At 57.6% G+C, this 23641-nt stretch overlaps 2 protein-coding genes across 5 annotated transcripts; one reads left to right on the plus strand and one right to left on the minus strand.

Annotated features, from left to right (window-relative positions):
- The first annotated feature begins 1856 nt into the window (after positions 1-1856).
- KAT8 (lysine acetyltransferase 8) lies at positions 1857-10356 on the plus strand. Its single transcript, XM_039533993.1, is given in 12 exon segments — positions 1857-1991; positions 1994-2087; positions 2935-3009; positions 3445-3620; positions 3834-3887; positions 3997-4161; positions 4539-4628; positions 5021-5161; positions 5583-5676; positions 5968-6118; positions 6412-6566; positions 9452-10356. Coding segments are annotated over 12 exon segments (1380 nt in total). The 5' UTR covers positions 1857-1871; the 3' UTR covers positions 9517-10356.
- A 1646-nt stretch (positions 10357-12002) lies between these two features.
- Positions 12003-20655, minus strand: PRSS8 (serine protease 8). 4 transcript variants are annotated; one of them, XM_039534034.1, is made up of 7 exons: positions 20096-20642; positions 16702-16728; positions 15557-15719; positions 14788-15059; positions 14148-14314; positions 13455-13870; positions 12772-13422 (listed from the first exon to the last, which is right to left on the minus strand). In XM_039534034.1, the coding sequence occupies exons 1-6, from the start codon at positions 20139-20141 to the stop codon at positions 13493-13495; spliced, it is 1053 nt and encodes a 350-aa protein (XP_039389968.1). In that variant the 5' UTR covers positions 20142-20642; the 3' UTR covers positions 12772-13422; positions 13455-13492. The 4 variants fall into 4 exon arrangements, with proteins under 4 accessions (XP_039389969.1, XP_039389968.1, XP_039389966.1 ...); XM_039534033.1 differs by having other exon boundaries at positions 12779-12914; positions 13477-13870; positions 20096-20640; XM_039534035.1 differs by lacking the exon at positions 13455-13870 and having other exon boundaries at positions 12003-12914; positions 20096-20655.
- Positions 20656-23641: the final 2986 nt, after the last annotated feature.

The raw sequence follows: 23641 nt of genomic DNA on the forward strand, positions 1-23641 counted from the left end.
AGATAAGCAGCTGGCTGTCAGAAACAGAGCTTTGAAAGGGCATATCCGCATTCCTGCAGTGATTCCAAAACAATGACAAGAGTGGCCACTTGATTTAAGGGGATTATGGGATGTTTCTGGAGGCTGATCAGAGCGCAGTAATGCAACTCCCCGTTCACACTGACGCCCGGGCGTTGTAGCCAAGGCACATCAAATGTTACTCCACTCGCCGAGGTGGAGTACCAGGAGCGTTCTAGCTGCGGAGTCAGAGCACTCTACGTGCCTTGCCAGTGTGGCTGGGTAGTGAGCTAGGGTGCCCGGGGCTGCTTTAATCTGCTCTAACTCACAAGTGTAGCCAAGCCCTAAGTGGTTCACTTCAGAAGCTCACTAATTATTCCAGAATAGAGTGGCCACCTGGGAACTTATTCCACATAGATTCTGGTCATTTTCCCCATATAGACAGGCCTTAAAAGGCGGATTGGGAGCCAGTATTCCTGGTGTCTCTTCTCTGGAGTGTGTGGTCTAGTTAGAGTAGAGAGGACTGGGAGTCAGGACACCTGGGTTCTATTTCTGTCTCTGCTGCTGACCATAAGGGGCCAAGTAATTTCCTCGCTCTCAGTTTCCCCACTCTTAAATAGGGTGATAACACACTACTGACCTGAGTTTTTATTAGTTAATATTTATAAGCGCGATATCAGTATTAGTACTGTAAATAGACCTACCACTAGAGGGCATTCAGTACACTACGTGGATGAATTATGATGTTATTTAGGGTCAATAGACAGTGACTCAAATTACTACCTCCTTGCATCTGAGGCTATGATGGAAAAAAGATGCATATCCCTGGTGTTACGTACTGTCGAGTGTTGTTTGGCCGAGTGCTATGCTCAAATGGGCCATTGTTGAGTGGTCACATAGTAAAGGATCATATTGTTTATTCTAGTAATACTGGGCTATAGCCTTGGTCATCCTAATTCTGTTTTGTGGATTTCAGCCTAGTGGGTTTTAGTTTTGTGACTTTAAATGTAACCCAAACAGATGTTCTGATCATTGGCCAAACTATACCCATAACTGTTGGCAACACAAATCAAAGGTCTAATGACAATGCTTACGGTAATATACAAGATTCACTTTAGCTAGTTCTGATAGACTGCTGGTCCATGAGTAGATGCCAACAGTTGTATACACGTACTTGAGTCATGTTGGAATAAAGTTTCATTGTGTCATGTTTGGAGGGGGAAGGAACCTAGATTCTCTCCTCCCTGTCTGTGGTTGTCTTATGTTGACTGTACTCCTGGTTAACTGATAATGTTTTCTTTGACGTAAAACCTCAATAAATCATATATATTTCAAAATCCTTATCTGATTGGCAGTGTGTTTTATAGGCACTTTGGGAGGGGAAGTGGGTTGCAGCACAGGAGGCTGGGGCGGGCCCTGGTAAAGGGGCGTGGCCTCGGGAAAGGGGCGGGGCTAGGGTGTTCAATGTTGTGGGGTTAGAAAGTTGGCAACCCTCTGGGATAGGGGGTGAGGGCGGGGTAGGGAGAACACTGGGCTAGGGATGGGGCGCGGTGCAGTCAGGCACGCAGGGCAGAGATGGGGCGCGGTGCATGCTGGGATACTGGGGGACGTAGGGATGGGTGCAGGCAGGCACACAAGGTCACGGGGAGGCTGAGGCGCGGTGCATGCTGGGATACTGGGGGACGCAGGGATACGGCGGAGGGACGCGGGGCATGATGGGATACTAGGCCCCCGCTCAGGCATCTCTCCCCCCCCCCGGCTGCCGCGGTCACGTGAGGCGGGTCTAACGTCACCTCCGGGCGCCCGCCACGCGCAGGTTGGGGGGGGAGGTTTGTTGTCCCGAGCCACGTCCGGTGACGCAGTTCCGGCCTGTCATGGCGACGGAGCCGGGCGGGGCAGGCGGTGGCGGCGGGAGCTCCCCCGGGCCGGACCCGCTGCGCGGGGCGGGCGGCGAGGAGGAGCGGGAGGCCGACGGGCGGGGAGCGGCCCAGCCCCGGCCCCGGCCCCGCCCCCGAGCCCGCTCCGCGAGGCCGAGGTCACCGTGGAGATCGGGGAGACCTACCTGTGCCGGCGGGCGGACGGGACCTGGCGTGAGACCCGCCCCCTCTGATCCCCGCGGCGCGACCCCGCCCCGCGGCGCGACCCTCTGACCCTGCCCCCGAGATCGCCCCGCGGCGCGTTCCCCGACGCCCCCTCACGACGCCCCCCGCCCCGTGGCGCAGACCCTCAGCCTGAGCCCCCAGACCTCGCCTGTCGCCCTGGTAACGGCCCCTGCCGTGAGCCTCTCCCCATCTCCGGGTCTGTGTGTGGACGAGGCCTGGCCCGAGAGCGCCCCTGTCACCGTAACCCCTGTTCCAATACAGAACCACAAGCCGGGGCCTCCAACCCTCCCCCTTCGTCCTCTAGCTCTCCCCACCCCTGCGCTGGCGCACGGAGGCTACCTGGGGTGAGAGACCAGCTCCTCTTGTGATAGCTCTCACTGATCTCTCTGCTCCCCGGTACCACCTGCCATCAGACCTTCCCTCCCCCACCCCCTGTACCCCCCGTGTGCCCACAGGACCTGGTATAAGGCCTTCCCCACACAGTACATCCCAGACCCACCCCTGTTTCACTACACCACCATAAACTGATGTTAAACTTCCCCTGCTTCAAGCAGACCTGAGATTTAGGACATGGCTGCACAGAGGTTTCGTGGGGAAGCTATTACAAAATAAACCAGAGTGTAAATTTAAAGCACAGTTAGCTCCATGGGCGGATGCTCTCGTTCCGCACTAAGAATGCTCTTTCCGCCCCAGGAGAACATGCCCTTAGCAAAGTGTTTGGTTACCCCTCAGCGGAACAGGGTTCTCGTTTTCCAGGGCATACATTATTGCAGCTAACCTGTTCCCCCTCCCCGCAAGCATCTAGGCTGGCACTAACCTGGTGATTGCCTTGCAGACTCGGCCGAGGTAATCCAGTCACGACTCAACGAGCAGGAGGCACGGGAGGAATACTACGTGCACTATGCTGGATGTGAGTGCAGCCCTGGGTTCTGTTCCTGGGGAGAGGGATTAATGTAGGCACCTCTTTATTAGGTGCACTACGGTAGCGCCTAGGATTGCGTGGTGTTCGTTCCTTTCCCACCATAGTTTATGTTCAGTAACTGCCTCATTTTCACCTTTAAAATGAGTCTCTCACCCATAGCCCCCAAATGGATGGAGAATTAGCCGGCAGAACTCCCCATTACAGGATTTCCTTGAGGCAAAGAGGACTTTGCCCTTCTGTAGCACCTGAGATCTAAGGGTATGTCTACACTGCCTGGCTTTGGAAGGGGTGTGGTTTCTAAAGGGGATCAGGACTGCTTGGGTCCAGTGACCAGATGTTGAGTGTTTGGGGACATAGTGAGAGAGTCACTCTACAGAGTGAGGCTGGATAGACTTGTTCCATCCTGTCCCATCCTAACCACAGTCAACCGGCGCTTGGATGAGTGGGTTGATAAGAACCGGCTGGCCCTCACCAAGACAGTCAAAGATGCGGTGCAGAAAAACACAGACCAATACATGAACGAGCTGTCCGAGCAACCCGAGCGTAAGATCACCCGCAACCAGAAGCGCAAACATGACGAGATCAACCATGTTCAGAAGGTAAATACATCAGGGGATGCTGTGTGGCAGGGATCGGGATTGGGGGGCTCAGTAAGGGGTGCTCTCCCCTTGCACTCAGTGCTGGCCCCTATACCCTGTGCAGTGCTAGGGGGCGCTGTGCTGCAGGGGCTGGGGTGGAAGGTTCAGTGAGGACTCAACTAAAGTCTGTGCTACAGCATGGAAGTTACCTGATATTCTGCGGTTTTCCCACAGACCTACGCAGAGATGGATCCCACCACAGCTGCGCTGGAGAAGGAGCATGAGGCGGTGAGTGCCCCTGGGCATTGGCATGGCCTGGCATCTAAATGGGTGGGACTCTGTCTCCTTGCTCTGATCGCTAACCTAGACTGTCCTCCTTCCCTCTCTGCACTCCCAGATCACCAAGGTGAAATACGTAGATAAGATCCACATCGGCCACTATGAGATCGACGCCTGGTATTTCTCACCCTTCCCGGAGGATTATGGGAAGCAGCCCAAACTGTGGATCTGCGAGTACTGCCTGAAATACATGAAGTTCGAGAAGAGCTACAGGTACCACCTAGTAAGTAAGGACCAAGTCCCAGTATTGGTGGAGGTGGGGAGCCCAGGGCTGTGGGTTGGAGTTGGGGGCGGGGGCAGCGGAGGCCCAGGGCTGGGAGAGTAGGCGTGGGGTTGGGATTGAGGCGCCCTGGCAGAGCTTTGAGTGGGGGAACTAACCCAGGGCTGGGCTAGCAGGGGGCTGCATGTCGGGAGTGAGGGGCACTGGCAGAGCTGGGGGTGGAGCCCAGGGCTGGGCTGGCAGGGGCTGCATGTTGGGATTGAGGGGCGCTGGTGGGGGGAAGCTCAGGGCTGGGCTAGCAGGGGGCTGCGTGTCGGGATTGAGGTGCATCGGCAGCACTGTGTTGGCTTGGCCAGCATCTGAGAGTTTCTCCATCTCAGGGCCAGTGCCAGTGGAGGCAGCCGCCGGGGAAGGAGATCTACAGGAAGAACAACATCTCTGTCTATGAAGTAGATGGCAAAGATCACAAGGTGAGGTGTTGTTGCTGGCCATACCGTGTGTGGCCACTGGGGAATTCCCTGCTACCATGGTGGATTTGTCCTCCTCTGAGGAGCCTGGCACGTCTCTGTCCAAACAAAGGTTGCAGGGCTATAGATCCAAACTCCCCATCTGGGCCTGTCTAGCCTGTCCCCACCTGGGGCAGGAGCACCTCTGACATTCGGTTCCCCAGCAGAGATGGAGTCGCTCCATCAGGCCCACCTAACCCGTCCCCACCTAGGACAGGATCGTTCCCAGCGGTCTGCTCCCCAGGGCTCCCCCATTCCGGGCTCCCACTCCTTCCCTGGCTCGCTGCTTGTCTGTGGTGCCCCAAGCTGGGCGAGTCCTGTGCTGTCTGATGGCTGCTTTTCTCGCCCCTGCTCAGATTTACTGCCAGAACCTGTGTCTCCTGGCCAAGCTCTTCCTAGACCACAAGACCCTCTACTTTGATGTTGAGCCCTTTGTCTTCTACATCCTCACCGAGGTCGACAGGCAGGGCGCCCACATCGTTGGCTACTTCTCCAAGGTAACGGCCTGGAGCCCACGCTGAGAGGCTGGCAATCTCAGGGCTGGGAGCTGGGTTCTTTCTGGTTCCTTTCCCAGCTCTGGCAGGGAAGTGGAGTCTAGTGGGTTAGAGCAGGGGGGCTGGGAGCCAGGACTCCTGAGTTCTATCCCCAGCTCTGGGATGGGAGTCAAGCACTTAGAACAGAGGACTGGGAATCGGAACAACCTTTTGTCAGTCCGCACCAGTCCTCCCCCATTCTGCAGCCATGTTGGACAGATGTGAGTCATCTCTGAGCCCAGATGTGGAACACTGGTTTCCCTGTCCTGTGCCAGTCTGTGCCCAGCCTCTCCCTGCCTCGGTACACTGCCCTGTCCTCCCCCACTCCTCAGAGCTCCGGTGTGGTCTGCGGTAACCCCTGTGTCTGTGCATCCTTTGTGCTCAGGAGAAGGAGTCTCCAGATGGGAACAACGTGGCCTGTATCCTCACCCTGCCACCCTACCAAAGACGGGGCTATGGCAAGTTTCTCATCGCTTTCAGTGAGTAGCCCCGGGGTCTGCCTTTGTTATGCTATCGGCCATGTGTGCAATGAGTTGGTACGTTCTCAGATGGGAAAACTGGCTTTCCTCTTGGGCAGCCAGGGAGTGAACTCCCTGCTGCCCCCTATAGGAGATCCCAGCAGCACAGGGTGGGGATGAGTTCTGTCCTGAGGCGCCCCTCTCCTCCCAATCTCATTGCACACACAGTTCTCGGAGGGGAATGGCTTAGGGTCCCCGCACACCCAGGCCAGGGGCTCTGATCTTTCCCCACCCCCTTCTTCATGCCCCTAGGCTATGAGCTGTCTAAGCTGGAAAGCACGGTGGGCTCCCCAGAGAAGCCCCTCTCGGACCTGGGCAAGCTGAGCTACCGGAGCTACTGGTCCTGGGTGCTGCTGGAGATCCTGCGGGACTTCCGAGGGACCCTGTCCATTAAAGACCTCAGGTGAGCGAGGGAGTGGGGCTGGGGGGCAGACTGCACCAGACACCCGGATTGGAGAGCACCCTTCAGTGCTGCATTGGGGCCAGCCCTGACTGTGAGGGGAGAGTGCCCCCTGCTGAGCCTCTGCACTGGGGCCGGCTCTGCCTGCGAGGGGCTTATACCCCTGACTGAGCCCCACACCCGCAGCTGTGTTCTCCCATCCAAGCCTTGAACCAGCCCTCCCTGCTTAGCACTCAGCCCCACCCTGGTGCAGGCCGTGGGTGCTGCCAATGCCTCTGCCCCCCTTTCTCGTGCAGCCAGATGACCAGCATCACTCAGAACGACATCATCAGCACGCTGCAGTCCCTCAACATGGTGAAGTATTGGAAGGGGCAGCACGTCATCTGCGTCACGCCCAAGCTGGTGGAGGAGCATCTGAAGAGCGCCCAGTACAAGAAGCCTCCCATCACAGGTACTGGGCGGGGAATGGGACATGGGGCCACTCCCCTCTGGGGGGCGCTGGCTCTGATCCTGCCCAAGGGCGGGGGACTGGCACACGGAGCCTTCCCCCACTAGGGGGCACCAGCTCTGATGCGGCCCCAAGCTTGGGGGGACTGGTTGGCTCTTGGGACTGGGGAATGGGACACAGGGCCTTTCACCGGAGGGAACATTGCCCCATTTGGAAAGGCTGTTGAGGTCCCTGGCGTGTTTCTGGCGTGTGCGTAGGCCCAGAGAGCAGTGAAGCAGCATTAAGCCCAAACACAATGCGGCCCTGTTAGAGGCCGGCGTATACACACCCCACTGAACATTCCTTGGCTGCGTTCAGGTTTCTGGTTTCTCTGAAGCAGGACATTGTTTTCCCAAGGGCAGGTGACGGGCGCATCAGGTTATGTAACCAGAGGCTGGGAAAGTGGCACTCTCAGCGAGCCAGCTCCCTCCTTCCCCCTCTCCCAGGGAAAGCTCCAAGCTCTTCGCCGGCTGCAAATGCAGGGATTGCGCACCCCTCACTGAAATGTGACCGCTCTGGGGCGGGACGTGCTGGCTAACAGCAACGCTGCACAGCTCACCTAGCTACCCCTGGGCTTGAAATGACAAGGTGGGATTGAAGGAGGAAGAAGAGGATGAATTTTGCTTGAAAACTGGATGGGAGACACTGATTACCTTGGAATCCTCTAATGCCAGCGAAGTGTTGCTGAGCGGCTGTTAAACAGCTGCCACACGAGAGCTGGCTGCATTTCAGTGTCAGGTGAACCATGCCCCTGCAGTGTTGCTGTTACCCAGCTGCCTGACCCCAGAGCTCAGCTCTGGGTGCGTGTTTCCTCTGTTCCAACACCGAGTGCTTTCCCACGGGGTGCAGTCTGCTTCCCTGCAGTAACTGGCTGAGGGTTTGTATAGAGAATATTTCGGGGGTTCTTTATAAAATCACCAGAATAAACCTCTACTTGAAGTGCATTTATACAGTAGCCTTAATGAGAGTCCAGCACTTCCCTGTAGCAGCCTTTAAAGAGCCAAAAAATGATTGGAGGGGTAGAGGAAGTGAGCGGCATTAGGGGCGTGATCTGTTTATCTTGGACTGCACCCTCAGCAAGTTTGCAGATGACAATAAACTGGGCGGAGTGGTAGATACGCTGGAGGGTAGGGATAGGATACAGAGGGACCTGGACAAATTAGAGGATTGGGCCAAAAGAAATCTGAAGAGGTTCAACAAGGACAAGTGCAGAGTCCTGCACTTAGGACGGAAGAATCCCATGCACTGCTACAGACTAGGAACCGAGTGGCTAGGCAGCAGTTCTGCAGAAAAGGACCTAGGGGTTACAGTGGACGAGAAGCTGGATATGAGTCAGCAGTGTGCCCTTGTTGCCAAGAAGGCTAACGGCATTTTGGGCTGTATAAGTAGGGGCACTGCCAGCAGATCGAGGGACATGATCATTCCCCTCTATTTGACATTGGTGAGGCCTCATCTGGAGTACTGTGTCCAGTTTTGGGCCCCACACTACAAGAAGGATGTGGAAAAATTGGAAAGAGTCCAGCAGAGGGCAACAAAAATGATTAGGGGGCTGGAGCACATGACTTATGAGGAGAGGCTGAGGGAACTGGGATTGTTTAGTCTGCAGAAGAGAAGAATGAGGGGGGATTTGATAGCTGCTTTCAACTACGTGAAAGGGGGTTCCAAAGGGGATGGATCTAGACTGTTCTCAGTGGTGGCAGATGACAGAACAAGGAGTAATGGTCTCAAGTTGCAGTGGGGGAGGTTTAGGTTGGATATTAGGAAACACTATTTCACTAGGAGGGTGTTGAAGCACTGGAATGGGTTACCTAGGGAGGTGGTGGAATCTCCTTCCTTAGAGGTTTTTAAGGTCAGGCTTGACAAAGCCCTGGCTGGGATGATTTAGTTGGGGATTGGTCCTCCTTTGAGCAGGAGGTTGGACTAGATGACCTCCTGAGGTCCCTTCCAACCCCGATATTCTATGATTCTTTGATTGAAAGAAGACTGAGCGGTGACTTGATCCTAGTGTAAAAGTACCTCCCTGGGGAGAAAATGCCGGGTGCTTATGGGCTCGTTAATCTAGTGGAAAAAGGCAGAATAAGAACCAAGGGCTGCGCATTAAAACCAGACACATTCCAATTAGAAATAAGGAACCAGTTTTTAACAGTGCAGGAATCAGCCCTTGGAACAAACTTAGACTTTAATACAGAAGGGACCATCCTGATCTAGTCTGACCTGCAAATCGCAGGTCACAGGACCTCGCCCACCCACTCCTGTAATAGTCCTCTAGCCTCTGAGTTACTGATGTCTTCAAATTGGGGTTTAAAGACTTCAAGTGACACAGAATCCACTATTGACACTAGTTTAAACCAACAAGTGACCCATGTCCCATGCTGTAGAGGAAAGCGAAAACCTCCAGGTCTCTGCCAATCTGAAATTCCTTTCTGACCCCAAATATGGTGATTCGTTAGATTGTGGGTGAGACCCACCAGGCAGAAAGAATTCTCTGTAGTAAATCAGACCTCCCTATGTAGTGTCCCGTCACCGGCCGTTGGGGATATTTGCTGCTAGCAGTCGCAGATCGGCTACATGCCATTGTAGGCAGTCGTGTCATGCCATCCCCTCCGTAAACTCCCCAGGGCAATGCTGAAATGTCTGTCCCTTAATGGCTTCCAGTCCGCACAGGGGGCTTTTCTTGAGGGTGCTTTAGTCGCTGGGTTTGACAGGGGGGTAACAGGCTGAGAGTTTCTGGCTGGTGCTAGATTGGAGGTCAGACGATGATCTGATTGGGCCCTTCTGGCTTGAGAGCAGTGGAGGATGGGGATGTTCATAGATTCTGTCAAACTCTCCCCCTCCCCTTTTTCCCTCAGTGGATTCCATCTGTCTCAAGTGGGCACCCCCTAAACACAAGCAGGCCAAGATCTCCAAGAAGTGAAGGAACGGTGGGACACAGGAGTCCAAATGACCCCTCAGTTGCATGAGGATCTGGGCTGCACCCTGCCTGACTACAGAGCACCGGAGCAACCAACCAGCTGGGAGGACTGGGCGACCCAGCCGGCTGTGTCGTTCATTAGGCCAGCGCTGATTCAGCAGGGCTGGTGACCTGTCCTGTCACATCTCACTCCCCTTGAGCGTTGCACGGCGGACTAGGCCCGTGGCTGAGCTTTGCCCTCCCGAACAGCACTAGAAAAGGGGGGTCCCCGCACCACTGCCAGTGTCTGCTGCCCAGCTCGTCAGTTGCGCGCTGCACCCCGCTCAATATCACCTTGGTGGACTGGCTCATTTGTTGGGGAGTGCAGGGAGGAAGTGGGGGCACAGGCTGCTTCAGAGACTACGGTGGGCAGCAGCAGCTGAGTCGGGGGCAGGAGGAGTTACTCAGCTGGCAGGGAAGAGGGGAGGGATGCCCATGGGTTAACATGACAGCATGGCATCGGGTGTTCAATGCTGGGCAACGTTCCCTATCCAGGTGATCCCCTGGGCTGGCAATATGGGGAAGCAGCACTGGGGGAAGGTCCTGGGACAGCTGTGCCGGGAGACTGGATCTGTCACGCAGGCCCTGAAACAGGGCATGGACAGTGTGTGATTCCCTTCTAACCTACAGCCAGCTCTGGCGCTGTGCACCTCCTGCCCTGAGCGGGGGTCTTGGGGGCGGGGAGAACACCCTAGCCCTGACTTACTCCCCCCCCACACACACACACATGCCACCGACGTGCCCCAGCTGCTGAAGGCAGAGCCCATTCTGGCCATCAGGATGCCCCTTCTGCTAAGCTTCCTTCATGGGGGCATCTCCCCACTAGATCTCAGCCGAGTCTCCTCTGGAACCTTTCACGCCCTGGCTGCCCCCCTGCTGCTGGGGTTCTGCCCCCCGACCTGCCCCTTTGGCCTGCGCTCCTTAGGCCAGTATTCCCCTCACCATCCAGGACTCGGCATGCCCCTCCTGCCCTGTCCCAGTTCTCTTTTCCCACCTCCCATTCCAGACATCCTGGGCTCCCCACAAGGGAGGGGAGGGAAAGCAGGGACGGGGGGATGGTCTCAATTCAGCTGAGTTTGGCTGGTCTCAATTCAGCAGCTAAGTACTGCATGGGGCAGAGGGGTGTGGGTCTGTCCCAGGGCCAAAGAGCTGGGACACCCTGGGCCAGGGATACACGGCAGATACTGTCTCAGGGCTCTTCCCTCAGCACCGATCTCACACTCCTCCAATCCCTAGGCTGGCTCCACCAGCTGGAGGTGCAAGTAAGCGTTGCTGCCGGGGCGGGGGCTGGAGCGTGGGGGAACGGTTGGTGCCAACAGCCCCCAAGCCAGTCCCCACGGCTTCCCTGCACTCCTGATCGCTGCCTACAGGTGTATTTTTTCTGTTTTAAGAAGTGTGTATTTTTCATAAATAAAAAGGAAAAGCGTGAACAGCACGTGCCTGTCAGGAAGCCTGCCTGGGAATGGTCACAGAGGGTATGGTGCAGTTTAGCAGGATTGCCCAGGCTGTGGGGATCCTGGCAAGTGTGCAGTGTGGGGAGAATAAGCTTGAGGGAGGGGGATCAGGGAGGGATCCTGGCAGGTGGGAAGCACAGGCTGGGGTAGGGATCTTGGCAGTGAGGGAGGCAGCAGAGAAATTCATTCCAGGCTGTATTCGGCCTCCCCCTCGCTGCCCCAGCCCCTCCCCTAAGAGTTAAGACCTCCCCACACTCAGCCAACTCAGCACTATGTCCCCAGCGCTGCCTCTCCCTGACCCTGCCAGCAGGTTCCTTGGAGCAGCTCCAACCCGGATTCACCGGGTATATTAGCACTGCCCAGCCCTGGATTAACTGTTCCCAACACCCAACCGCCCAGCCAGCAAACAAGGTTGAGCCAGTTATGGCCCATCCTTTGTGGGGCAAGGCCCCTAGAACTGGGGTCTAGCCCCGGCTCAGGGAGGGGAGCGGGGCCAGGCGTGTGGATGCCGTGGTTCCAGTCCCGGAGAGGGGAGCCAGGCCGGGTGCATGGGTGCCAGGCTCTAGCCCTGGCTCAGGGAGGGGAGCCAGGCTGGGTGCGTGGGTGCCAGGCTCTAGCCCTGGCTCGGGGAGGGGAGCCAGGCTGGGTGCGTGGGTGCCAGGCTCTAGCCCTGGCTCGGGGAGGGGAGCCAGGCCGGGTGTGCGGGTGCCAGGCTCTAGCCTGGCTCAGGGAGGGGAGCCAGGCCATGTGTGCGGGTGCCAGGCTCTAGCCTGGCTCAGGGAGGGGAGCCAGGCCGGGTGCGTGGGTGCCAGGCTCTAGCCCTGGCTCGGGGAGGGGAGCCAGGCCGGGTGCGTGGGTGCCAGGCTCTAGCCCTGGCTCGGGGAGGGGAGTGGGGCCAGGCGCGTGGGTGCCAGGCTCTAGCCCTGGCTCGGGGAGGGGAGCGATGTTTAGAGGTTAGAACACCACAAAACCTTTTAAAAAAAAAGAAACAGAGTCTTTTCCATAATACAGGGCTAACACCCTCTTTATTAAACCCTCCGTCTGGAGTCAAACAGCCCTTCCATGCCCCACCCCTGACTTAGAACAAGCGGGAGGTCTGGCCTGACACCCCAGATGAAAGACAGGCAGACACAGCCCCACGTGCTACCAGCCTCTTGCTCACATCTGGGCACGTGTGATGAACTCTGAACCCTTTAGAACCTGCCCTCACTCAGTGACTCTCCTGAGGTGGACAAACCAGCTCTGCTGGTGCTGCCCGGCCCAGCCCTGGGGGTTCGGCTGACGCTGAGGAGCCGACGTGTCACATTAGGTCCTGTCGGCTTGACTCACGCCGGGACTGAAACCCGGCTGTTTCTGCGTGACGCAGGTGTAAGGCGGAGGGGAACGTTTCCCAGAGCGCCCCTCTTTTGGGGCCAATCTGCCTCCTCCCAGAATCCTTTGGGGACAACCACAGTCAAAGGGCTGCCCTGAAAATAGCCTTGTGGGGAGGGGAAGTTGGGGGCAGAATCCAGTTCTAGTGGAGTATCCGCCACCAAGTGGCTATGATCAGTGGCGGATCCCGTGCCCCCAAGATCCCCTCCCCGCCTTGCGTCTCTACACGTGGAGTTGGCGAGGGTGGGGTTACCCTGCCAGGACCAGGCTCAGAAAGGCCCAGCAGAGCAGCCAGGGGGCCAGGAGATGAGCAGCTGCCCTGGAGCACAGCCCCTCCTCAGAGACCGGCTCCAGATCCACGCTCACGTCGCTCAGCTCCACGTCTGGGACGGTCTCCTGGATCCAGACAGCATGGGCCGAGGCGCGGGTATAGATGCCGGGCCGGTTGGCGGCCCCACATTCATCCCCCCAGCTCACCACTCCGGCCAGCAGCCAGACACTACCCACTTTGCAGGAAAGGGGTCCCCCGGAGTCTCCCTGGAAGAATCAGGGTGAGAAGAGGAAGATGGGGAGCTTGTTAGGCTGCCCTTGGAGGTGTCATGGTGACAGAACCAGGCCTGGGAACAGGAGTTGGGGAGCTGCCTACAGGGCCCTGATTCTCACAGAGCGAGGCTGGAGGGGTTGGCGTGAGCCCCAGAGCGAGGCTGGAGGGGCTGGAGTTGAGCCCAGGTGCCAGAGCGAGGCTCAGGCGTTGGCGTGAGTCCCAGAGCGAGGCTCAGGCGTTGGCGTGAGCCTCGATCTCAGAGTGAGGCTTGGGAGAAGTTTGCAGGACCCTGTTGGCCAGAACTCAGGGGTCTGCAGGACCGGAGGCAGAAATGACGTTGCCATGAACGGGGCTGCTGCCAGCTCGGTGCCCTGAAGTCACGTCAATTCCCCGATCGTGACAGAGAAGCACAACACAGGAAACAAACGAGAACAATAAGGGGATGGGGCGGGAAGCCCAAGTGTTTGAAATCTTGGGACCATCCTGCTGAGTTTGGGAGGGGGGCAGGATGCCCCTGGACTGCCATGGGGGGGTGGAGTCCCATGCTGAGCTGACCTTGAGAGTAGGGGCGCTATAGGGCAGGGAGTACGTGAAGTAGCAGGCAGAAGAACAGCAGGCTGGCGGCGAGGACGTGGGAGGTAGCGTGGTCTAACGGCTGGTTGGGGGAGATTGGCCGGGGCCAGCCAGGATGGGGCTGGACGCCGTCATAGGGACCAGGCCGACTGGTGGTGTTGGGACACAGCCCCTCCTCCGAGACTGGCTCCTGATTCACACGCACGTCGCTCATCTCCACCGCCGGGATGATCTGTTTAATCCAGGCTGTGTGGGCCGAGGTGCGGGTGTAGACGCCAGGCCGGTTGGGGGACCCACACGCGTCCCCCCAGCTCACCACCCCAGCTAACAGCCAGGCATTGCCCACACGGCAGGAGAGGGGTCCCCCGGAGTCACCCTGGAAGAACAGGGTGGGGAGAGGGAAATGGCATTAGGAGGGGGATTGGTGGCAGTAGTGGGATACAAATGGATGGTTATTACAAAGCTTAGCCGTGGTGGGTGGAGACTGGCAGAGTGCGGGTGGGGGCCTTGAGGTCAAAGGTCAAGTAGTGGCACCTAAGCCCAGAAGGGATGGAAAATCTACAGCCCAACCATCGGGCCAATGCTCACAGTACCCAGCGCTGACTCCCAGTAGCCCCACCCTTAGTGCCATGGGTGCCCAGCATCCCGCTCACCTGGCAGGCATCCTTCTTGCCCTCGGCGTAGCCCGCACACATCATGTCGTCCTGGATCACGTGGGAATCCGTGGGGCTGGGGTTGATCTTGTAGAGGCAGCGGCAGGTCTCCAGCCCAATCACTGGCACCTCCAGCTGCTGCAGGGTCTTGGGACTGGGCAGGCTGACTGCATGGGGGAAAAGAAATCAGCCAAGTCAGGCTGGGCAGCTGACTCCCCAGTACGGTGCGGGGGGAAGGGAGCCACCAGGGGGCACTGTGTGGGGAGGGGACGGGCAAAGCAGCCCAGGCTCTAAGCCAGGCTTAGGGGTAAGGGGGCATTGATGTGAGTCCAGATCCCAGAGCAAGGCTCAGGGGCTGTTACACACCCGAAAATCCTCCCTGCAGTTTCAATGGAACACACAATTCACCTTCACTTCCTCTCCAAAATTGTTGGTAGCTGTTTTCCAGCTGCCCCACCCCAGACACAGCTGCATCTCAGCACCAGGCAAGCCATCCCCCTGTGACATTACTGGGCTGTTGTTATCCAGCTGCCCCACCCCAGACACAGCTGCATCTCAGCACCAGGTGAGCCATCCCCATGTGCATCATCACTACCCAGCTGCCTCTCCCCAGAGGTGGCTGTATTAACCCTTCACTCACCAGAGGTAAGCACATTCCCCCAGCCAGTCACGGTGCAGTTCATGCCGCTGGGGAAGCTGACGGAAGCAGACGGCAGACAGATGGGGCGAATGGTACGTGTATAAGTGACAGGCGCTTTCAATTTCACCAGCGCAAGGTCCCCGCCAGAGCCCTCATCCGTGTAACCAGGGTTCTTGATGGCCTGCTCCACCCCAACCACCTTGAAGTCACCTATGAGGCTGGACAGCTGGAAGGCTCCCAGGATCACCTCATAGTCAGCGATGGGGTTTTCCCTGTAAGGTGGGGGAGAGAGACGTGGGACCTCAGCAAGGAGAGAAGCCAGCACCTCAGGCTGCAGAAAGCTTCAGCTAATGGGGAGTAAATCTCCCTTAGATAGCAGCAGTGTAGGTGCAAGGAAACATGCCATGCGCGGGCAGATTCTATGTTGTGGAGGGTAGAGGTACACATACACATTGGGAGTGGGGTCTAGTGGGTTAGAGTGGGGCGGATATGGGAATCAGGACTCCTGGGTTCTGATTCTATCCTATTTCTGGGAGGGGAGTCTAGGTGGTTCGAGATGGAGGGTGGGGGAGAGTCAGGAATCCTGGATTCTACCTCTGGTTCTGGTAGGATCGTGGGGGCAGCTGGGAGTCTGTCCACAGAAACCCAGTCAAACAGGTTTAGGGTCAGAAATGGATGGACGATACAGACTCCTCCTGACTAGCCCCACCCCGGGTAACACTCAGAGCCTGGCCCAGCCCAGATGACCCCCTCCGTGGCCTGTACTTACGGTGGGAAGCAGTGCGCTGCGGTGATCACCCACTGGGGGGAAATGAGGGAGCCGCCACACACATGATTATTCTGAAAATTCAGGCTGACCTGCCAAGGCCACTGCCCATCCTGTGCATTTGTGCCCCCCACAATCCGTCCCATGATAGGACTTCCACATGTTCCTGCAGGGGAGCAGAGCAACAGTGAGTAAAGCAGAAACAGCCCCTCGCTCTAACCACTAGACCCCACTCCTCTCTTAGAGCCTGGGCTAGAACCCAGGAGTCCTGACTCCCCACCCCACCCTGCCCTCTGCTCTAATCCATTAGACCCCACCCCTCTCTCAGATTTGGGGACAGAACCCGTGAGGCCCAAAACATATTTTTGTTTATGGTTTTAGGTTGCTCAGCTTTTCCACAAAAGCATCTACATTTTCTGTACAGAACAGACCTTTCGGGGTGGAGGGGGGAAAGAAATTTGGTTGAAAACCCAATTTTTGCCATCCAAAAAGTTTTGAGAGACCATTTGCACCACAACTTCAACACAAACGTAACCCAGACTAAGGGCTTGTCTATACTTGAAACGCTACAGCGGTGTAGACGCTACCGAGACCAATAGCAGAGTCTCTCCCGTTGCTGTACTTAATCCACCTCCCCGAAAGGCAGCAGCTAGATCAAGGAAAGAATTCCTCTGTCGACGCAGCGCTGTCTACACCAGGGGTTCGGTCGGCTGAAATATGCCACTCAGGGGGGTAGATTTTTCACATCCCTGAGTGAGGTGGCTGGGTTGACCTAACTTTTTAACGTAGACCTGACCTCTAAGAGAGGATAGACGTTCATTCCCTTTCCCCTCTGGGGAGCACCATCATTCCCACATACGAGGTTAATGAGCTCACAATAGGTGCAAGTCAAGGGAGGTCCTCCCTTAGCTCCACTGGTAGCAGCTCATGCCTTAAACTTGGGAGATGGTGGGCTCAAATCCTCGTCCCATCACTATGGGGGCTGGTTATACTCAGCACAAATATCCCCTATTGATGCTGACCCCTGGCTACACAAATAACCACCAAGGAAAATGACTGAAGTGGGGGGCTTGTGGGGAAAACCATCAGGAGGAGAAAAGTGACCATCAAGCTGCCCGTACAGGCCGCGTTCCCAGCCAGATCTTTACCTGATTGTCCGTAGGTCTCCTGTACACCTGTTCAGAGGAGGGAAAAAAAGAGGCACGATCAGGAATGCATCTCTGGGCAACACGCATCAGCACCGGGGCCACTGAAATGAAGCATCTCTGGGGTAATTGGGGGAGGGGCTAGAAAGGGGCACCTCCATTTCTGTTGGGGGAATAGATTGTCAGATTTCCGGGATAGGACCCACTTGGTAGCCAATAATAAAGATGCTGATATAGCTATCAAGTAATAGCTAAGCTCTACCCACTGAATGTCACTCCCCTTCCAGGGCCCAGATTAGAACCCAGGAGTCCTGGCTCCCAGCCCCCTTGGCTCTAACCCACTAGATCCCACTCCCCTCCCAGAGCCAGGGATAGAACCCAGGAGTCCTGGCCCCCAGCACCAACCCACTAGACCCCACTCCCCTCCCAGAGCCAGGGATAGAACCCAGGAGTCCTGTCAGACAGAGGGAAGAGCGCCACCTTCTGAGCCAGGAACACCAAGGCCCTTGGGTTTCTCCAAACTGTTTCCTACCCAGCCCAGCCCGTGTGATACAGCCCAGCCCCTGGCCCAAGGCAGGCACGTCACTGCAGCCGGGCAGGGTTATTCCCTGTGGCCTTGTCTCTGTCTCCCAGCCCGCGCCACCTCCTTTCCAGGAACTGCTCCCTGTTCAGAGGAAGGGCCCCGGTCTGCCAGCGTCATTCCAGATTCTTCAGCAAGTCGGCAAGTTGTCAGAGTTTCACTCCTCAAGGCTCTGCATGACTCAGGGGAACGGGACACGGGGACTTTTCCCTCTACGGGGCGCTGGCTCCGATCCAGCCCCAGGGCAGAGCCACTGACTGCCTCAAAGCGGCAGGGAATGGGATCCGGGGCCTTACCCTCTAGGGGGAGCCAGCCTCAGCGGGCCATATACACCCATCTCCTTCGCTCCCCACAGAGAGGGCACTTCTGATTCAGTATCACCTCGAGTGCCCTGCATTAGCCTGGGACCCAGTCATGGGCCAGTAGCTATTTGTGGCTGTCTGTCCGCCCAGCATTCCTCCAGCCTGAGCGGAGAGGCTAAATATAGAGCCAGACCCGCGGGACAGGTTACTTCAGCATGACACAGGGACATAACCTCCCCTGCTAGAGGAGCCCGGGCCAGCTTCAGAAGCACTAGCAGGGGAAGTGGGAGCCCGGCCCAGCATCAGACACGACCCAACCCAACCCACAGGCTGCACCTCGATTAGGTTCTGTGCCGTTACCCCAGGGAGCCACGGCCCAGCACTGGGTATGGGGGCAGATCACAGGCTGAGATCTCTGTGCAACCCTAGGACGGGGGCCGGGCTCACACAGACCCTTGCTCACACACCTCAGCCGTGGGAACATCTCCCATTCCCTGCTTCCCATCCCTCCTCACCCCAAGCCAGTTCCCCCTCCCTGGGGCCAGATCTGAGCCAGGGCCCCCTAGAGAAGAAAGGCCTCGTTTCCAGAGCACCAGCGAAGGAGGCAGGTGCCTGGGGCGGCCAATAGAAAGGGGCGGCATGTCCATCCGCTGTTGGGGCGGCACGTCTGGGTCTGCGGTGGCAATTCGGCAGTGGGCCCTTCAGTCCCTCGCCTCCTCTTTGGTGGCAATTCGGCAGCAGCTCAATCTGGTTTGTGTCTCCCCCCCCCTTTTTTTTTCTTCGCCGCTTGGGGCAGCAAAAAAGCTGGGGCCGGCCCTGCTCATGTCCCATCCGCTGCCCCCCAGACTCAGCCAGATCAGAGTCACTGTAGCGGGGCAAGACCCCGTGTCCCATTCCCTGCTCCCGTGAGACACCCAGAGCCCTGTTTCTTGCTGCATTGAGAATTAGGAGCAGACACAGCCTGCTGTGGTGGGGAAGAGAGGGAGGTCAGGTGTTCATGTCTGTAGCTTGCAGCCCAGGTGACACCCAAGCTGAGCAAAGACACACACAATGCAGGGGCTGATGGGCCATTTGCTGCTGTGCTTTGGGTTTCAGCGCCTTTCACACAGTGTCTGATTACCGGGAGTTTCAGGTGAACCTGAGGGAGTTTCACAGGCTCCCAAATACTGTTTGTACAAGGAGACAAAGGGGCCGGGGCTGGCTCAGGAGGTCTGGCAGTGGGGCCTTTCATCTGTATCCCTCTGCTCCAACCCACTAGGCCCCACTCCCCTCCCAGTGCTAGGAATAGAACCCAGGAGTCCTGGCTGCTAGTCCCTCCTGCTCTAACCATTAGAGAGCACTTCCTCCAAACAGCTGGGAACAGACCCCAGGAGCCCTGCTGGCTTCGGATTTCACGCAAACCTTTCCAGACAGACAAAACCTCTTCCTAAATCAGGATTAGCCATCCCCGTCCCCCCGACAAATCAGGATAACTCAGACCAGGGAAACTTGCCCTGCAGGAATGTACAAATCCTCAACCCAATCAACTGCAGAACAAGCCAGAAAAAACTGGCAGGTGTTTTTCACTCTAATTCCAAAAGGACAGTGTCCATCCCATCACACCCACCACACACCACACACACACATCCTGCAGAAACGCACATACACAAACACTGCATGACACACACACCCCTGTAACAGGACGCAAACATCACCGGACACACACACAGTGCATATCACACCTGTAACACACTGTGTGCATCACCCACCACCCCACAACACATGGATCACACAACGCAGGCATCACACAGACACACACAACACCACCACCACGTTGCATGATCACATACATCACAAACACCCACCCCACATTCCCCACACACACTGCATCACACAGACCCACTCACCCATAACCACCTTACAGACACACACACGTGATTTTCAGCCCCAGCAATTTGTATAGCGGAGGTGCTGAGAGCCATTGAACCCTGTACATAATGGAAACCACTTGAAGCCAGGGGGTGCGGCCGCACAACCAGCACCCCTACTTCCAGCACCTCTGGCCCTGGGGCACCAAAGGGCGCTCTGAGACCCAGCCCCACAGCTCCGCGCAGGGCGGGAGAGCTGGGACCGTGCGCTGGGCGACCGGGACAGACAGGGGCACTCGGAGAAGGAAGGAGCAGAGGAAAGGTGGAGGGGGAGCTGGGGAACCAGAGAAGGGGGGTTTGGGGAACCAGAGAAGGGGGGGTTGGGGAGAGGCAGAAGGGGGGTTTGGGGAACCAGAGAAGGGGGGTTTGGGGAACCAGAGAAGGGGGTTTGGGGAGAGGCAGAAGGGGGTTTGGGGAACCAGAGAAGGGGGTTTGGGGAGAGGCAGAAGGGGGGGTTGGGGAACCAGAGAAGGGGGGTTTGGGGAGAGGCAGGAGGGGGGGTTGGGGAACCAGAGAAGGGGGGTTTGGGGAGAGGCAGAAGGAGGGTTTGGGGAACCAGAGAAGGGGGAAGGTGGGGGCAGGGGTCGAGCGGCCCCGCCCGCACTCACCCAGGCTGAGGAGGAGGCAAAGCAGCGCCCCCAGGGGCGCCCCCATCTCCTGGGCAGGCGGGCGAGCGGGCGGGCGGCGCGGGGTCCCGCGGGCGGCGCTGGGCGGTGCGGAGGGCGGCGGGCAGGTGCGATGTCTCCGCACTGGCTGGGACACTGGGACGCGGCGCTCGCTCCCTCCCCTCTTCACGGCGCCCGGAGCCAGGGAAGCCGCCCAACCTGCTGCGCAGGGATCCACCTCCCGGCCGGGCCCGCCCCCGGCCCCGCTGTCACCCGGCCGGGGGCCGCTCCGCCGCTGTTATTGTAGGGTCTCCCATTACACGGCTCTGTTATTGTAGGGGCTCTTATACTGTACACGCTGCTGCTTTAGTGTAGTGTCCCGGATGGCACTGTCCTTGCTTGTTATTGTAGGGTCTCTTCTTGCCCTGCTCTGTTATTGTAGGGTCTCTCATTACACTGCAGGTATTGCTCAGTTGTTGTAGGGTCTTTCATTCCATTGCACACACTGCCTTGTTATTGTAGGGTCTCCCATTACATTGCTCTATTATTGTAGGGTCTCTCCTTTCAGGGCGCACATGGCCTTGTTATTGTGGGGGCTCTCATTACACTGCTCTATTATTGTAGGGTCTCCCCTTGCAGGGCGCACACTGCCTTGTTATTGTAGGGTCTCCCATTACACTGCTCTATTATTGTAGGGTCTCTCCTTGCCCTGCTCTGTTATTGTAGGGTCTCTCATTACACTGCAGGTATTGCTCAGTTGTTGTAGGGTCTCTCATTCCGTTGCACAGGCCGCCTTGTTATTGTGGGGTCTCTCATGGGACGCCTCTGTTATGGTAGGGTCTCTCAGTGAGTCCTGGCACATTCCTCGCTCTGGTTTCACGTGTGGCTGACTCACTCTCCTGGGCCGGAAGGGAACAATTGTTTCCTGCCTTGATGCATGTGAGCCACTTCCCTGTCACCTCACCAGCACCCCAGGGATGGGGCCCTGCTGCACGGGCAGCGGGAGGGACTGGTCACTACTGGCAGGGCCAGCCAGGCCCTCCGTCCCCCTCCCCCAGCCCTGCCGGGCTGCCGGGCCCTTAGCACTGGGCTGGGGAGGGAATGGGGGAAGCTGGGTGGGTGGATGTGGAATGTAGCATGTAGGGGGGAGGGATAGCTCAGTGGTTTGAGCATTGGCCTGCTAAACCCAGGGCTGTGAGTTCAATCCTTGAGGGGGCCATTTAGGGATATGGGGCAAAAATCTGTCTGGGGTTTGGTCCTGCTTTGAGCAGGGGGTTGGACTAGATGACCTCCTGAGGTCCCTTTCAACCCTGATATTCTATGATGTATGTATCAATGGGCTGTGTGTGACTGCAGTGTGTATGTATGAATGGAGGTGTGTGTGAATGGGATGTGTGTGAATGAATGCTGTGGGGGTTGGGGGAGGGGCTGCTGGTGTGGGTGTGTATGTGACGTGTGCAGTTCCCTTCCCATGCCCCCCTCCCCCCGGGCTGGGCACAGGGAGGGAAGGTGCTAACTGGGCTCAGCAGGGGGCGGGTTGGCTTTTTTCACACCTGCTCCCGGGATGAAAGCCCCGATCCATGGGGAGGGGAAGCCATCAGCCCCTCCCCCACGCCCCACTTCCTTTGGGCTGGAGCGTGTGAACGACCTTCACGTTGGGCCAGGGAGTGACTGGAGCTATGAGGTCAGGGCAGGCCCCAACTCCCAGCCCTCCCCTGCTCTAACCCACCAGCCCCCACTCCCCTCCCAGAGCTCGGGAGAGAACCCAGGAGTCCTGGCTCCCAGCCCCCCTGCTCTAACCCACCAGCCCCCACTCCCCTCTCAGAGCCGGGGGGGGGAGAACCCAGGAGTCCTGAGCCCCAGGATGTGGGCCCTGTCCCACAGGGGCCCCTGAGCAGTGGGATTGGGTTTATGAACTTACATAGGTACAAGTGGCCCTCGGAGGAGGAGCTGCCCCCCCAGCACAGGCGCCAGGATGTGGCTGAGCTGTGACTTCTGCTATTTTCAGGGCCTTGTGGCGCTACGGGGCGCTGTGCTGAAGGCAGTGAGGGGGCACATTTTAAACAGGGGCGGCTCCAGGCACCGGCGCAGCAAGGCGCGGGGGCGGCCTGCCGGTTGCTGTGAAGGCGGCAGGCTGGCGGCTTTTGGCAGTTCGCCTATGGGAGGTCCGCCGGTCCTGCGGCTTCGGCGGCAATTTGGCGGCGGGTATGCCAATGGCGCAGCACTGGCGGACCTCCCGCAGGCGTGCCACCGAATCTGCATGACCAGCAGACCTGCAGGCGCGCCACCGAATCTGCATGACCAGCAGACCTGCAGGTGTGCCACCGAATCTGCGTTACCAGCGGACCTGCAGGCGCACCACCGAATCTGCGTTACCAGCGGACCTGCAGGCGCACCACCGAATCTGCGTTACCAGCGGACCTCCCGCAGGCATGCCACCGAATCCACATGACCAGCGGAGCGCACGCACGCGCGCTGCCAAAAGCCGCCTGACTGCCGTGCTTGGGGCGGCAAAAAACATAGAGCCGCCCCTGATTTTAAAGCAAGATGGCAGAGGTTAGTTAATACCTTTGATATTTACAAGACATCTCCCTTCTCAGTCAGTGCCGGCCCCAATGCCCCAGTGTGGTGCTAGGGGGCGCTGTGGCGGGGGGCAGGCTGGGTATCTTCTCCTGGCTTCCCCTAGAGTTTGACAGTAGGTATTGCACCTACTCACTTTGGCAACTGCAACTTTGCTCACAACCATTGCACTAGGGGCAACCCCATTGCGGTGGCATTTCTCCTCTAGACCCAAACAAGCTGCTGGTGTGATGAGCTGGGTGGGTCTGTCCTAGGCCAGGAAGGGTGTGGTGGGTGTGCTTGGGGTTTTCCTGGGCATCCAGTCAATTTGAAAGCCCATGAGGCAAAACCACAGATGGGTGAGGGGGGTCTGGGGGAAAGCCAAGCAAATGTCTTGTTAAATGAGCTGTTGAAATCCCCTTTGTCTGAGACGAACACCTTGCAATACAGCTAATTGGACTCAGGGGGGTGTGGGAACTAGAGATGAGCTTTTCACTTTTAGGAAAGCCCTGTATCCTTCCCCGCCCCCGCCCCCTGAACCCCGGCAGGGTTGCCAACGCTCCAGGATTGTCCTGACCTCTCCAGGAATCCAAGGTTAATCTTTCATTAAAGATTCCGTCATGTGATGAAACCTCCAGGAATAAATTAGCAACCCTACCTCTGGGCCGGCCAAGCCCTCCACCCTGGGGCTGGATCACAGCCCGTGCTCCCTAGAGGGGAAAAGCCCCATCTCTCATTCCCTGTCTCCCTAAGCCAGCCAGTCCCCCCAGCCTAGGCCTGGATGGGAGCCGGTGCCCCCTGGAGGGGAAAGGCCCCATGTCCCATTCCCCACCCTGCAAAGCCAGCTGCTAATGTCTTCCCCCACTCTTGGACCACTGTCCAGAGGTTGAAGTCTCAGTTCTTATCTGCCTCACAAGCATAAAGTCTGGAACAGAGGAATAGGTAACTAGTTAGCGTCATAGGAGCCGGTTTAGCTGCCCTTGATAAGTG

This window comes from Mauremys reevesii, linkage group 4 (assembly GCF_016161935.1).
Source record: "Mauremys reevesii isolate NIE-2019 linkage group 4, ASM1616193v1, whole genome shotgun sequence".
Taxonomy (NCBI): Eukaryota; Metazoa; Chordata; order Testudines; family Geoemydidae; genus Mauremys; species Mauremys reevesii.

What these genes read in the sequence shown, in the direction of transcription:
- PRSS8 (XM_039534034.1), bottom strand. Translation starts at nt 20,141, where the DNA reads ATGGGGGCGCCCCTGGGGGCGCTGCTTTGCCTCCTCCTCAGCCTGG. An exon ending in GGAGACCTACGGACAATCAG is followed by an intron (nt 15,720 to 16,701) that starts GTAAAGATCTGG and finishes GCTCCCCTGCAG; the next exon opens with GAACATGTGGAAGTCCTATC. An exon ending in GCAGCGCACTGCTTCCCACC is followed by an intron (nt 15,060 to 15,556) that starts GTAAGTACAGGC and finishes CCCACCTTACAG; the next exon opens with GGAAAACCCCATCGCTGACT.